Source organism: Lissotriton helveticus (assembly GCF_964261635.1).
Source record: "Lissotriton helveticus chromosome 1_1 unlocalized genomic scaffold, aLisHel1.1 SUPER_1_unloc_18, whole genome shotgun sequence".
NCBI classification, from domain to species: domain Eukaryota; kingdom Metazoa; phylum Chordata; class Amphibia; order Caudata; family Salamandridae; genus Lissotriton; species Lissotriton helveticus.
Genome location: NW_027611657.1, coordinates 2,073,051 through 2,089,969, shown reverse-complemented (window position 1 = coordinate 2,089,969; position 16,919 = coordinate 2,073,051). Strand labels below are relative to the sequence as shown.

Genomic DNA, 16,919 nt, shown 5'->3' with positions numbered 1-16,919 from the left:
ACTGCACTTGAATGGTGTTTCCCCTGTGTGTATTCGCTGATGTGTTTGGAGGTTTGATAAGCGACAAAAGCACTTTGCACATTCACTGCACTTGAATGCCTTTTCCCATGTGTGTCTTCGCTGGTGTCTTTGAAGGCTTGATAACAGACTAAAGCTCTTCACACATTCATTGCAATGGTATGGATTTTCCCCTGTGTGTGTTCACAGATGTCTTTGTAGGTCTGATAATCGACTAAAGCTCTTCCCACATTCATTGCACTTGAATCGTTTTTCTCCTGTGTGAGTTTGCTGATGATTCCTTAATGCTGAAGAGTCAAGAAAACTACTGTCACATTCACTACAATGATAGGGTTTTTCCCCTGTGTGTGTTCGCTGATGACTTTGTAGGTATGTTAATCGACTATAGCTCTTCATACATTCACTGCACTTGAATGTTTTTCCCCCGTGTGTGTTCGCTGATGGCTTTGAAGCGCTGATAATCGACTAAAGGTCTTTAAACATTCACTGCATTTAAATGGCTTTTCCCCCGTGTGTGTTTGCTGATGACACTGAAGTTGTGATAACCGACTAAAGCTCTTTACACATTCACTGCACTTGAATGGCTTTTCCCCTGTGTGTGTTCGGTGATGTCTTTGTAGGTCTGATAATCGACTAAAGCTCTTTCCAAATTCATTCATTGCACTTGAATCGTTTTTTTCCTGTGTGAGTTTGCTGATGATTCCTTAATGCTGAAGAGTCACGAAAATTACTGTCACATTCACTACAATGATAGGGTTTTTCCCCTGTGTGTGTTCGCTGATGACTTTGTAGGTATGATAATTGACTATAGCTCTTCACACATTCACTGCATTTAAATGGCTTTTCCCCCGTGTGTGTTCGCTGATGTCTTCGAAGGTTTGATAACTCACTAAAGCACTTTGCACATTCAGTGCACTTGAATGGTTTTCCCCCCGTGTGTATTCGCTGATGGCTTTGAAGGTTTGATAACCGACTAAAGCTCTTTACACATTCACTGCACTTGAATGGCTTTAATCCTTTGTGACTTTGCTGATGACTTTGAAGGTTTGATAACCGACTAAAGCTCTTCACACATTCACTGCACTTGAATGGCTTTTCCCCTGTGTGTGTTCGCTGATGTCTTTGTAGGTCTGATAATCGACTAATGCTCTTCCCACATTCATTGCACTTGAATCGATTTTCTCCTGTGTGAGTTTGCTGATGATTCCTTAATGCTGAAGAGTCACGAAAACTACTGTCACATTCACTACAATGATAGGGTTTTTCCCCTGTGTGTGTTCGCTGATGACTTTGTAGGTATGATAATTGACTATAGCTCTTCACACATTCACTGCATTTAAATGGCTTTTCCCCCGTGTGTGTTCGCTGATGTCTTCGAAGTTTTGATAACTCACTAAAGCACTTTGCACATTCAGTGCACTTGAATGGTTTTTCCCCCGTGTGTGTTCGCTGATGGCTTTGAAGGTTTGATAACCCACTAAAGCACTTTGCACATTCACTGCACTTGAATGGTTTTTCCCCCGTGTGTGTTCGCTGATGGCTTTGAAGCACTGATAATTGACTAAAGCTCTTCCCACATTCATTGCACTTGAATCGTTTTTCTCCTGTGTGAGTTTGCTGATGATTCCTTAATGCTGAAGAGTCACGAAACCTACTGTCACATTCACTACAATGATAGGGTTTTTCCCCTGTGTGTGTTCGCTGATGACTTTGTAGGTATGATAATTGACTATAGCTCTTCACACATTCACTGCATTTAAATGGCTTTTCCCCCGTGTGTGTTCGCTGATGTCTTCGAAGGTTTGATAACTCACTAAAGCACTTTGCACATTCACTGCACTTGAATGGCTTTTCCCCTGTGTGTGTTCGCTGATGACTTTGTAGGTCTGATAATCGACTAAAGCTCTTCCCACATTCATTGCACTTGAATCGTTTTTCTCCTGTGTGAGTTTGCTGATGATTCCTTAATGCTGAAGAGTCACGAAAACTACTGTCACATTCACTACAATGATAGGGTTTTTCCCCTGTGTGTGTTCGCTGATGACTTTGTAGGCTTAATAAACGACTAAAGCGCTTCCCACATTCACTGCATTTAAATGGCTTTTCCCCCGTGTGTGTTCGCTGATGTCTTCGATGGTTTGATAACTCACTAAAGCACTTTGCACATTCACTGCATTTAAATGGCTTTTCTCCTGTGTGTGTTCGTTGATGTCCTTGTAGGCTTGATAACTGACTAAAGCTCTTCACACATTCACTGCACTTGAATGGCTTTTCCCCTGTGTGTGTTCGCTGGTGTCTTTGTAGTTCTGATAAGTTACTAAAGTACTTTGCACATTCAGTGCACTTGAATAGTTTTTCCCCCATGTGTGTGTGCAGATGACTTTGAAGCACTGATAATCGCCTAAAGCTCTTTACACATTCACTGCACTTGAAAGGTTTTTGTCCTGTGTTCGTGTGCTGATGAAGCTTGAGTAGTGATGACAAACTAAAGCTCTTGCTGCATGTGTATGAATCTTCTTTCTTGGTTAGTGTCTGTGGGTCGGGTATATATTTGTCTATATCCCTTGACTGTGTGTGCAGTATTTTACACATTTGATTTCTGTTTTAACAATAAAATGCAATAGCCACCAAACATTTGCCACACTCCTAATACGTAGAAGGTGTCTTTGTAGGTGATTGTGCCTTTATATTGGATTATGGCTATGCACGCTTGCGGGTAAAGATGTATCTTCCTTTTGGCCGGTGCAAATTGCGATAGTCTGTTGTATTGTAGATACAAGAACTCCTCTTTCCTTTACCCGTCAATTGTCTGGCTCCGCTCTGTTGTGCTTTTCTCTGGCTGTTGTGAGTTACCCAGAAAGAGTTTACAATTCACCTAGAGTACTAAATGATGGCTTGTCATTATATTAGAAAACAGAGCTCTGCCGTAATCACATCATACTGATCCCACGATCAAAGCTGGTGTTGGACTCTTGTTTATACAGGAGGCGGTTTGTTATTGGTGTTGCCATAATTTTGTAGAGGTCATTTCTTCGTCTCGTGGCGTGGAGGTGCACAGCTCAGCCTCTTACAATCACTGAACTGCCCTTGATGTTTCATCCGGGATCTGTCAGTTTGTGTGCAGGTTCCTCTGTCGCCGACTGCACTGATGTTTTGCTGAATACTGTAGCTCATTATTTCAGCTATTATTGAAGACTTACGACATTAGCTTCATTATAGATGGTCATTTCATACATTCAAGGATGGTTTTCTGTTGGATGTAAAGATATTTAAAATTACTACCATCCAATGAGAGTGGAAGAAAAGAACAATAAGTGACACGCACTGCACAGAAGTGTAAATAAACCTACCATTATCATTCCATGTACCATTGTCCTACTGATGATATTTAACACATGGATGTTTTGCCGTCTATCAAAGCAGCTTCTTCATTGAAAATCTTACTCAACAGTTTGTTTTCCATCATACCTACTTACCTATTTACTGTTTCTGACCTTGCAATATCTCTGACAGACATGTTGTGCTGTCTGTTGCTACATAAATAGGAAGTAGATTCAAACTGCAGGAAGAGTGCAGTGTTCCTTGCAGTCAGAGGCTAGGCACGAGGACAATCTGGCGCAAACAATGCAATAAGACAGGCCAAGCACGAGGAGAATCTGATGCAAACAAAGCAATAACACAGGTCATGCACTAGAAGGATTTTATGCAAACAATGCAATGCAACACTTCAATACAATGGAGAAAGGAGTTGGCCTAATGGCTAGCGCGGTCGACCTCAACTCTGTGGAACCAGGTTCGCGTCTCGGCAAGGATGCGCAACATCCTGTGATTCTGGGCAAATCACTTAATCTCCCCGTGCCTAACAAAAATTAATGTGTCCTCATGTAATGCAACTGGTGCTCGTGTAAAGCGCTCTGATACCCGATACCTTCGGGTCAAGTTTGCGCTATATATAACTCTGCTAAAAAAACAAAAATGCAATAACATAGGCCAGGGACTTGGAGAATCTGACGCAAATAATGCAATAAATGGGCCAAGCACTAGAATAAACTGATGCAAACAATGCAATAACACAGGCCAGGCACTAAGGAATCTGATGTAAACAATTCAATGACACAGCAGGCACTAGGAGAATATGATGACAACAATGCATGAACATAGGCAAGGCATTAGGAGAATCTGATGCAAACAATGCAATAACACAGGCCAGGCACTAGGAGAATCTTATGCAAACAACGCAATAACACAGGCCAGACACTAGTGCTGATGCAAACAATGCAATAACACGGGCCAGGCACTAGGAAAACGTAATGCAAACAATGCAATAACACAGGCCAGGCACTAGGAAAACATGACGCAAACAATGCAATAACACAGGCCACGCACTAGAATAGTCTGATGAAACAATGCAACAACACAGGCCAGGCACTAGGATTGAGGCAAACAATGCAATAACACAGGTAAGGCACTAGGACAATCTGATGCAGACAATGCAATAACACAGGCCAGGCACTAGGAGAATCTGATGCACACAATGCAATAACACAGGCCAGGCACTAGGGTTGATGCAAACAATGCAATAACACAGGCCAGGCACTAGGGTTGGTGGAAACAATTCAATAACATAGGCCAGGCACTAGGATTGATGCAAACAATGCAATAACACAGGCCTGGCACTAGGGTTGGTGGAAACAATTCAATAACACAGGCCGGCACTAGGATTGATGCAAACAATGCAATAACACAGGCCGCCAGTACTAGGAGAATCTGATGCAAACAATACAATAACACAGTTCAGGCACTAGGTGAATCTGATGCAAACTACGCAATACCACAGGCCAGGCACTAGGATTGATGAAAACAATGCAATAACACAGGCCAGGCCCTAGGAGAATCTGACACAAACAATTCAATAACACAGGCTAGGCACCAAGATAATCTGATGCAAACAATGCAATAACTCAGGTCAGGCACAAGGAGAATCTGACACAAACAATGCAATAACACAGACCAGGCACTAGGAGAATCTGACAGAAACAATGCAATAACTCAGGCCAGGCACTAGGAGAATCTGACACAAACAATGCAATAACACAGGCCAGGCACTAGGGTTGATGCAAACAATGCAACAACACAGGCCAGGCACTAGGATTGATGCAAACAATGCAATAACACAGGCCAGGCACTAGGAGAATCTGATGCACACAATGCAATAACACAGGCCAGGCACTAGGGTTGGTGGAAACAATTCAATAACACAGGCCAGGCACTAGGGTTGATGCAAACAATGCAACAACACAGGCCAGGCACTAGGATTGAGGCAAACAATGCAATAACACAGGCCAGGCACTAGGAGAATCTGATGCACACAATGCAATAACACAGGCCAGGCACTAGGGTTGGTGGAAACAATTCAATAACACAGGCCAGGCACTAGGGTTGATGCAAACAATGCAATAACACAGGCCAGGCTCGTGGAGAATCTGATACAAACAATGCAATAACACAGGCCAGGCACGTGGAGAATCTAATGCAAGCAATGCAATAACACAGGCCAGGCACGTGGAGAATCTATTACAAACAATGCAATAACACAGGCCAGGCACGTGGAGAATCTAATGCAAGCAATGCAATAACACAGGCGAGGCACCAATAGGATTGCACCCAGTGGAGTTACTAACAGAAAGTGTTTAGTGTCCACCAGCAAGAAAACTTCTATTCTGTCTGTAAGTTCTCTTGAGAGGTGAGCATGTAATAGCTGGCGGGATCCAGGGTACTGTGTGGACAAGAGGGTGGGAGGGCAAAGACTAGTTTTATATGGACTGAAGCATGGGCAAAATGAGCAATATTTTAGGGAAGGATTACCATATAGTAAATGATGCAGAGTCTGTTTTTTTTTTACCCAGGTATGGGATATTATGTACCAAGGGGTGTCAGAGAGATTATAATCTTCCCTACAAGGGTCATCTGCTTTACAAAGAATGTCAATACGAGGAGAGACTCTAAAAAGCAGCGGGGGGCATGCAGTGAGAGGAGAGAATGCAGATAGTCACTAACGTTATTGAACAGCGCACAACTTTAGATGCTACGTAGTTACAAGGGAGACACCTGAAATGGGCTCGGCACCTCACATGAATCCAGTACACGAAAGCGCCTTTACACACAGACCAAACATCCTTGGTGGGTCCGGGGGGAGAAGGAGGGGCTCAGAACACAAACTGTGGTACTGAAAATTCTGGACTCGTGTAATAAACTTTGTCGTAGCATGACGATTTTTATATCAAAAGACCGAGAATGGCTAGTACACTATGTACAAGCATTTTCGTTATATTCCAGTAACAATTTCACCTCGAAATCGTCATTTTCGTTCTGAAACCCTTGGCATCCATTTTGTGTTGCCCTTTACATAGGCTATAACACACAGCTAAATTCGATTCCAAAAAGCCACGTACACCTTGATTGACTTTCCCCTGACCTGAGCCTGTTGGAACCATTGCCCCAGGCCGGACCTGTTTGGTCAGTTCCTCTCCCAGTGGCCGAGCAAGATAGCATCATGCCATAAACCTTTTCATCGCACACACACCCTGCCTTATCTTACTTCCATCTGTCCCTGCTCCTGCCTCCACGAGCTATTTATGACATGGGCTGTGATCTTACTGTTTTGGGCTTAGCCGGCCTTGTCAGCTAAAGAATGTATTCATTATGTGGACATTGTTTATGGCTGGACTTATCTTGAAAGTGGGTTTTGCATCTGTGTGCACGTTCTGGGAATGTACTTCAAATATGTGCCCAGGGCATAATAATTCGTATAAAGGGCCTGTGCTCAGACCATTCAGAAGGCTATCTCATTCAGTCGCTTTTAGGCGTGGCTGGGCGACGTAGCCTCACAATTAAATGTAATAAAGATGTCTTTTCATATTCCAGATTTTCTGTCAATTCCTTGCTGCTTTTAAATGCAAAACTATTGGATAGATCCCTGAGAAGGAGTTTGAGGATTTCTAGAACCACAATTGGCGCCCCACGTGGGGCACCAACTGAGGTAACGGGTTTTTAGGAACCCGTTTGGTGCCAGGGGATAACACCCGAAGACCTCTGAGTTCTCCCTGTTCCGGACCACAGAAACACGGAGTCTTCTAGTCGCAGTCAGAGATCAAGTTTTATTGGCAGCTACCAAGTAACAGGTGTCCTAGAAGCACGACAAACACGGGTCATGTGTTCTCAGGAGACTGTTCGTTTTTACAGAACCAGCCTTCTCCTTATATACAGAAATAATAGCTGCAAGCAAGAATTCTTGAGTTTATGATATGGCTATACACATATTTCTACAATAATACAAAAGAGCGAAGTCATGTAGGCAAGCCCGTATTTTAGACGTCCAATTCGTGATAGATTACCCAGCTAAGCCCGGAACTCCCATCAGATATCGATGAAACCCCAATAAAGGAAGGCACCTCCTAGTCATAAAACTGGCCATAAACAGGGAACAGGACAGGTGTGTGTTTGTAGAAAGCATGGTTTGCATGTAGTGTATGGTTTGAGGAATGTTATGTATCGATGCTATCGTATTTGGCAACTGGGCGAGGGGCTGCCCAAACAGGTTTGGCTAAAGGCAATGGAGTCAGTTGGGACAGGTCAGGGGGAAGTCAGGGAAGGAGGACGTGTCCTTTTAGATCAAGCTCGACCTTTAATTGACTTATCATGAGGGCAAGACGTAAGATGGATGTCGTTCACAAAATGGAGTCTAAGGGGTCGGGACGGAAACTACGATTTGGGGGTGTTGGCGACCCTCGATTATGACGCAAATGTATGGGAATGATGTCCTAATCATTATCGGTTCGCTGACACCAAATTCGTCATGGTACGTCGATATTTTGTGACACGGGTATTGGACCTCGATATCGGGATAACAACAGGGTCCAGATTTTCAGAACCACAAAACATAGAAGGAAGAGCTAGTAGGTGTTCAGGGACATGTTATTGGAAACTGACTACTCTAGTCAGTAGTGTCATGGACTGGTTGTGGGGAAGGTAGTCCCCTACAACAAGCAGCTTTTGCTCCACGGCTAAAAGAAAGGACTCAAACTTCTTACTATTCATTGAATCTTTATTTCGAAAAATTTTCAGTCATAAAAGATTACAGTAAAAACAGTGTACATGAGCAAAAAACATAAAATTATCATTTCATAAAAGCAGATTATCAAGCGAATTATGCAATCACTATGTAGATTCAACCCTGGGTACTGCTGTAATGAGGGAACATCTTTTGGACCACATTGCTAAAAGGAACTTTGAGAGTGCAAACACTATATGAGGTGATGTGTCAGTCTTAAACACTCATTGCAACAGAGCATTTATCAAATCGCATATTCTTACTTAGGGGTACCAGCCAATGCTTTCTGGCCTTTCTGTAAGCGGGGCAGAAGAAGAGCATGTGCAGTTCATCCTCCTTGGTCGCGCCGCATCCAGGACAGGATTTGCTCGTGGAAGTCGGCCACTTGCCTACAAATGCCCCTAGTGGCAGTGTTCCATGCCTCCATTGGATGTAAAGCTTCCTTGCTCCTACTGGATAGATAATATTCAAAAACTCCTCAAAGGCATAAGAGTGTTTGATTGTTAAAAAGGCTGTTGTCAAAGAGCCAGCTTTGGAGTCTTGCAGCCATATATTCTGTTTGTGATCAATAAAGGACTTCGCAAGCATTTTGCCTTAAACCCCCCTGCATGCCCGTTCTGGATCATACCAGAGGTCCGATAGTCCCATTTTCCCTAGTTCGTTTTTCACGAATGCAAGCCAAGGGATTTTTGCTGCTCTACCATGACACCGCACATCCTTTAGTTCAAGCCTATAATTGGACAGTTCTGGGGTTATCCATAGCCTGCGCCAAAACCTTAAAGGTTTCAGAGATTGCTCATCCTGGATAAAACTCAGTCCTAAATCCAATCTCAGTGGGAGGAGAGGAGTGCTGTGTGGGAGTGCAAGTAACTGCCTCAAACTTACTCTCCACATTAACAATTCCCGGTCTACAGGAGTGCCCCCAAAGTTCCCCACCATGAAGGGCCAATGCCCTCGCCTTAACCTTGTAGATCTCCAAGGCGGGGCTCACTGGCTTGAATGTAGACGTATTTGTCATTTTAAGGATGCCACCCACTAGTTGGGAAAGTTTGAGTTTAGATTTCACCTGTTGGGGACCCCAGGAAAGATTTTCATTGATTGTCACACCCAGGTATTGAAAAGTCTGTACCCTCTCCAATCTAACCATGCCCAGGAGCGGAGTTGGGCGGGTGAGTGCCTGAGGACTGAAAATCATAAATTTCGTCTTATCGGCGTTGACTTCCAGTCCACGGCAACGGCAAAATTCGATAAATGCATCCAGCACACGCTGGATCCCCATGGGGGACTTGGAAAGCAGGAGGGTGTCATTGGCAAACATTATCGCTGGCACCCTCCTGCCTGCCAATCTGGGTGCGTCGTTGTTGGGAACTGCATCCAAGTGCGATATGACACCATTCACATAAAGGCAGAACAGGGTTGGTGCCAGGACGCACCCCTGCCTGACCCCCCTTGGAAACTGGAAACCGAGACAACACCCCATCCCTCCCACATTTAACCTGTGCATAGTTTTGTGTATGCAGCCTCATCAGTACCACCAGTATTGCGTTTGGAACTCCCATGTCCAAGAGCACCGCCCACAGTTTGCCCCTTGGTACTAGGTCGAACGCACACCGGAGGTCCACGAAGACCATATAGAGGCTGCCACCCTCCAGTATGGCCGTCTTCCAGAATAGCATTATGAGGTGGAAAATCTGGTCCACAGTAGATGTTTGTTTCCTAAATCCGGCCTGATAGGGACTGAGGATATCATGCTCCTCAATCCACTCTTGTAAACGATCCAGAATTAGTCGCAAGAAGATTTTTTGAGGCACGTCTATGAGGCTATTGGGCCTGTAATTGGTTGGGAGCAGAGGAGAGCCCTTCTTAAAGATTGGGACAATCTCCGCTCCCAACCAAGTACCTGGTATCTCCATATCTCCCAAAATCGCGTTGAAAAGGGCACAGGGGAGCCTGTCTAGGCCAGGGGCCTTACCCATGGCCAAATTCCCTATGGCAGTAAAGACTTCTTGGACTGAGAATTCATGCTCATCGCCTTCCCCCAGTCTAGATGTTGTGATGTATTCCTATAGGTTCTGTATCGATCCCCCTATTCCTGACCCTGTTCTGGTTAATAATTAACTAGCAGCCATTCCACGGTGCAAAAACCGTTATCTGATTAAACCACACCACGGCACAGAAACGTGTTATCTGATTAGGTCATAACGCATGCCATCTAATTAGACAAACGATATTCCTCCAGCCCCTGATAAGGCATACGGAGTTCTCGAAAACAAATCAAACCTATGACAACCTGGGAAAATCCCTGCGGCCATTGTTTTGATTTCACCGAGAACTTCAGTAAAGAATGTGCTAACGACCAGTCCGTATGACATCCTTATTGACGTATCTATGTCCATCCTTACGTCAATCTCGACACCTTACAGGTATAAATATTACCGACATTGCCTTAAGCAAACACACGTGGTGGTGACGAGATCGGAGCAGCGAGACGTGGTGAGGAGCCCAGCAGAGAGCGAAGCCCACACGCGCTGCCCCGCCTTCCTGACTCGCTGAGAACGAGACGCTGCTTTTCTCCTGCCGAGAAATCCAGCTCCGGCGCTTCCAAGCGGTCCTCGCGGGCAGCTGGAATATCGAGACGAGAGATACCAGCCCTCAACCTCTCTAGATCTCAGGTACAGAACTGAACAACCCCTTGCAGAGAATTCTTGAGTCGGTCACTTGGCAAAACAAACTTAACTTAAACTGCTACTTATCTACTCCCGCCCACGTATTAGGCTTAGGTCAGGTACACTGGGGTAGGCGTGGTTAGAAGCACCAGTTGAGTACGATTAGTCAAATGTATATATGTATGTATCTATTTTATCAATTTTAAATATCATATGGCTTAGAAACCATATCAATGCTTCTGCAGTATTATTTTATACTCCTGCTTTTATTATATGCACTTTACTTAACCATAAGTATCACAATAATATCGATTCATTTCTCTTGTACGAGAAAAGAGACGGATCAATAAATAACATCTTTTATTGAACACGCCCGTCTCTTCCTTTTCTCTACAATCTGGTGAAACTAAGAATGCACTGAACTGACTGAGTAAAATAAGTTGTCTTTTGTTTTCACACGACTCTAGAGATACACTCTTGATTAGGGGAGAGCAAAGTTGTCATGTTCTATGGTTGTCAGAAACTAAATCCCTTCTTGTCTATCCAGGGAGGTTAAACTCCTCCTTGCCTATTCGAGAAAGTTTCTAGTGAACTCTGAGCTAGCTGGCAAACCCAAAACTTTAAGTCTAATATCGTCAGTAGAAGACCTAGTTAACCTCCGTCCTGGGTCTATACTATTGAAGGTATTATTCCAATGCGCAGAGCCTATTGGGATAATAGGAACTACACTACAATGTATGTACCAGTGGACTTTCTAGATCTGCAACTACTGCGTATAGGGACTTAAAATGGAGCTCCCAGACCGCCGCCTCTATATTCGGTTCAATTGCGGATCTAGGCTCTCCTGACCCTGTACTGACTATAGCCCATAATCTACGTGCATCTCTAGCATCTAATGAGGAGGAGAGATTAGACCATTTGTCCATATCCCACTCCTTCCTAGCATGGTTCATTATTTCTTTGTATTGTGATCTTAGGGAGCGAATAATTGTTTTATCTCTCCCATCTTTAAGGGCCCCGATAAGCTCTGATTTTACCTTCCTACAAGAGGCGTTGTACCACGTAGAAACAGGCACCCTACGCCTCCTGTTGGAGCCCGGGGGATTAAGAAATTCTGTTAGGTAGGCTACTAGATCCTGGTGCACGCAAAGTCTGGTACCACGGGCTGAGAAATTAAAGAGCCCACCTTCTCGAAGAAAGGTACAACTGCACTATATAGTTTAGGTAGTGCATCTCGTGATACGATCAGTCAATCCCACCTAACTCTGCGCCTGTTGTTGGTTATGGCCAACCCTTCTACCGCGTCCAGGCTTGTTTCCTTTCCATTTGCCTTGGGCCGTGGGCACTCTATCCTCAGGCTCAGTGCATTGTGATCACTGTCCACCCTAAACAATACCTCGAAGTCAACGACCTTCCGCCATAAACATGCCTCCACCATAATGTAGTCCAGTCTTGACTCATGGCCCCTTTTGTTAAAGGTACACTTGGACAGAATGTCAGATGGCATGCGACCGTTGCAAGCCCTGATAGAATTATTCAGAGTTAGGGTCGTGATCTGAATGGCCAGAGGGGAGCAGGACGTGGGGCCTGGCAAGGCGGAATTCCCCAGTTTTCATCCTCGCCCGTCAGGGCTCCCTCATTTAGACCACTAGTGGCTCATAGTGGCAACTCAGGTCCCCGGCCACTAAGTCGTGTATGTCCGTACCAAGGGAGCCAAGGAAGAATGATATCTCTTCAATGGTTTTAGACTCGCTTGCCACGCTTGTTGGGCGTGAGTAGACATTTACGATGGCAAGTTTGTAGAGGTTTTGCCAGGACAGGAGAACACACTGAATATCATCGGAGTGGGTATGGATAATCTCGCCCGAGCAGCCCAAGTGTAGGCCAACCCAAATGGTGGGCGTCCCTTGCCTCCCCACCGTGCGAGAATATTATATGCTGCAAAACCCACTCTGTATTGGTCCTCCCTAGCCCAGGTTTCTTGGAATACACATATATCACTGCCGTCCACAAAGGTGCCCCACTCTGGGCGGCCTATTTGTTTGGTTAGCCTGCCACATTCCATGATAGAATTGACATACACTTTGAGTTCCCTATGCTGGACCGTGTGCGATCCATTGTGATATTAACTCTCCCCATTAAATTATCAATTCCGATGGTGGGTGGGGACAATATTGGTGAGTAATCATCGACCGCCCTATCCAAAAAATGCATGTTACCACTCATGGGGGTCCCTATTGGGGGATACTGGGCTCCTGGCAACTCACATACCTGGTCTCTCTCCACCAGAATCTGGCCATCCTCAACAACCACACAGTTAGTCTGGGCCTCATCCTGTATATCCTGGTTGACCCTAGTGAGTCAGTCGACCTGGTCCAGGCCACTAAACCTATTGCAGCATGAAATCTGATTCTGGACAAGTGGTTGGTGACCATCCCTGTTCTTCCCTCCCCTCGCTGTTCGACGATGAGATACAAGGGACCAACCCTCATCTGGGTTTGTCAGTTGTTTACTGGGATAAAAATAGGAGAGAGGTCTGACTTCTATCTTTGTGCCTACACTAGCTGATTTCCAAATACATATATAGTCTATAATAAGTGGGTCTCTGAAGTTGACCAATATACAATCGCCAGTTAGAGTTTTGGGAGTACACCCTACCCAACCCACCCTTCGGGCCATAGATATTTCAGTACTCATATGTTGAGGGAGGGGTCTATACGCATTAAGCCAATGAATAACTTTATTTTTTAAGGTTGAATATGATTCAACATTCGACGTTCTAATTTCTGGCACCACTGTGAGAATAATTAAATAGGGACTGACTTGAGGTGGCAAGTCCACTTGGGGTTCATTTCAAGTTCTCCTACTTATACCTGCATCCAAAGTGGCACGCCCATCGTAAGAAGTAGTGTCAATCTGTACTCCTCCTACACTACTGGACACTGTGTGCTTGTCAGCCCTAAACCCCCTGTAGGAGAGTAGGGTCTGCTATCCTATGGTCACCCCAAATTTTTTGCTTTTTGCTTCACTGGTTTTCGACTACTGAGGCTGTGGGCCTGCTGATCAGACCCCCAGCCTGCTGTTCTCTCACTAAATTAATGATACATGTGCTATAGGCACATACCACAATTGGAAATGGACTCCTTGTCAGCCCCTGTATAATGCACTATAGGTGCCCAGGGCATAGGGGCCACCAAGGCCTACCAGGGGCTGCAGCATATCTTTTGCCACCCCTGGCTGGTTCTTAAATTGACACAACTGGCTGATCACTCAGCTGGGGTAAGGTGGTGTAATCACCCCTTACTTAGGTATAGTATACCTATATCTAAACCTATATCTGGACACATATAAACCTGTGAGCCACTCCTATGGAAGGCCTCATCAATCCTGGAGGCAGAGTGCGTGGTTTAATGTGAGATGGAGCTCTGGCATGAGCTGAGCCTGTCTGCAGCTGTCGGGAACAACTCCCTAAGCTGTTTCAGGATAATGCCATACCATATACTCTTAAGTGCCTTATAATCCTCGCGGTTATATAGCAACTCTGGTTTGGCTTTATCAAAACATGTCGTGTAAGGTGTCATACGATTTGGAATACTATCCCCTCGCCAGTTCTGGCGACGGGGATAGCATTCCACCCCTCTAGAGGGGTAAGACATGTTCCTTTACTTTAATGCGGTTCATTTCTCAAAAGGCCTTAGATCCACAAAATGGATGCCTCTGCCACAGACAAGAGTCTGGACCCCTGCAGCTGACCGAAACTCAGCCAAATGGGGCCTGGACAAAGGGTTTCCTGTCACAGGAGGGTGTCACCACCCTCCAGACAGGAGATAGTGGATTGTAGCAGGGAGGTCTGAAAGAAACCAGACACTGCCTGGGGCGCACAAGGCTGCCCCTTGCATAATCCGGCCAAACCGGTTCTGGGGCACTCCAGCCCTCGTGCCAGGGCGGCCTGGATCAAAGGAAAGGGGTGTATCCACCCCCTTCCTGGGTCCCACCCATAGGGGGGGACCTAGCAGGTAATCACGCCCCCCAGATTCGAATAAGAGTGGGAGCAGTGCCAATGCACAGCAGATTTCCTGGAAGAAACATTAGAAACAAAACTCTGGACCCTTGGACCTCCATCTCAATGTGGAAGCCCGAAGAATCTCCCTTGTGGTCAAGGAGTGACCACCCTGCAGCAGCAGGCACCATCCAGCCCTCGATGTCTACTTGGTTGCAGTTCCCGCCGGAACTCGAGCGACTGAGATCGACGAGATCAAGCTTGCCTGCCTTCCAACAGCCCGATCCACAGTCCCTGCAGAGCTGAGACCCGTGGAGGCGACCGGAAGCGTGGGGCACGCCATTTTGAATTGACCATGAGACGCTGACCGTGCAGCCCACGAGTGACCCTCGAAGCTGTGCACCGGGGTTTGAGAAGCCCCAACCCTGAGCCACTCTTGCACCGAAGCTCACCCCTCTACACTCATCGAGTGCTGCGTGGGGCCCTTCTGCTACTTTTGGCTCAACGCGTTGGCCCGGTCACTTGCCAGCCGGCTAGTGGCCCCTGTGCCGACGAAAACTTGAAACCGACTTGTGAATCTGGTTGCTCCAGATCTGCACCAGCTCCCCTGAAAAGGAGCCCCCACTCTGACCTTCCTGGTTCGAGTGAGAAGCAATCTCCCGGTTCCGCGTGGATTGCTTTTGCCAAGTGTTGTTTGCTCCAATCTTGAAGCCGACAGCGCCGACGGTGAGAGCCTGCATGGGACAGATCGTGACCTGCTCCTGGACGTCGTAGATGCCCCAGAGCCCACGTGACAGTGGAGAGAAGCACCGCGACAGCGACCTGATTGCGCCCGACATTGCCTGGTTCCGTCCTGGTTCCACCCTGGTCACTGCTGAGTGACCCAGACTCTGTTCCCTCTGCTTTCAGGTACTTTTTGACTCGAGTCCACCCTTGGACTCCACCGGACACTTCTCTTTCACCCCGCCTGCAGCCCTTTCAGCTTCAAGCACCAAGAGCCTGCGTGACGAAACCCGACTCAACTTCGACCCTGTGCACCCGCTTCCTGTGGGTGAGGTAACTTTGCTCCGCCGGTGTTCCCACACTGGTGCACACCTCTAGGGTCTGTGTCTTAAGTTTTGTTCCTCTAGGTTCAGCGGAAGTGTCCTTAAACTCTAACTTTGTCATTTTTACGCACCATTGGTTAACATTGGTGCATGCGTGCGCTTTCCGCACTGCTCCCGAATCCCATGGGCCTCTCCCGACTTCAGCACTGCTTGTCCTGACTGCTCCCAGCGATTCCCTAGGCCCTAGGCCTAACCACTGTTCGATTGGTATCTCTTATACCACTTGTTTAGTATATGGTTTGAGTGGCCACCCGCCCTCATCCATAATTGTGCAACTTGTATGTTTAAACTGTGCTTTTGATTTAACGCTTGAGCCCCTTTATTCATAAAGAATACTGGGGATTGTTTTTAGTAATAAACACATATATTTTTATAATATATACTTGTGTGGTGTCCTTTCATTTGATATTACAGGATTGTATGTGGTAAAACAGCTCGCTTAACACGACCTCTTAAGTTAAGCCTTTAGGCTGCTTAGTACATGCTACCCCTAGGATAGCTTGTCTAACAAGGTTGACTTACAACCTGACACCATAAGGGATTGTTTGGTCTGATAATAGGTGGTTCCAGAATTGGAAACATCACCTATCAGGCCAACTTCTCACATTGGTGAGCAGCGGTGCGGATTTGAGCTTGCTGTTGTTTTACCATTGCAATCTTTTATCAAATTGAAAGATCACATCAAGTACCTCTAGGTACATATAAATCAAAAGCTTAGCAAATTAAGTTCTACTGAACTTAGTAGTTGTAGATAAAAGGGATTAGCACACCCTGACTACAACTCACTAGTAAGGTACAGTAGGAAAACACTTAGTGTAGGTAGGTGCATCACTTACACCACACTAGAGTCATGTCTGACACAGGAAAAGCCTCAGGGTCTACTCCTGTGACAGTTGACCTTACCCAGGCAACTTCCAGCTATGACAAACTAACCCGAAAGGACTTGATTGCCTTGTGCAAATCAAGAGGGTTAAAAAGGGGCAGAAGCCCACCTGTCCAATCCTGATAGCCATTCTAGA

General features: G+C 45.8%; 1 protein-coding gene across 1 annotated transcript in view; it reads right to left on the bottom strand.

The window, feature by feature from the left end:
* Window positions 1-669: 669 nt before the first annotated feature.
* Window positions 670-16,919, bottom strand: part of LOC144805668 (uncharacterized) — a 51,124-nt gene continuing 34,874 nt past the window's right edge. The window contains exon 2 of the mRNA XM_078672180.1: window positions 670-3,268. Within this exon, the coding sequence (XP_078528306.1) occupies window positions 670-2,610 (1,941 nt within the window). The 5' untranslated portion in view covers window positions 2,611-3,268. The remainder of the gene's footprint in view (window positions 3,269-16,919) is intronic.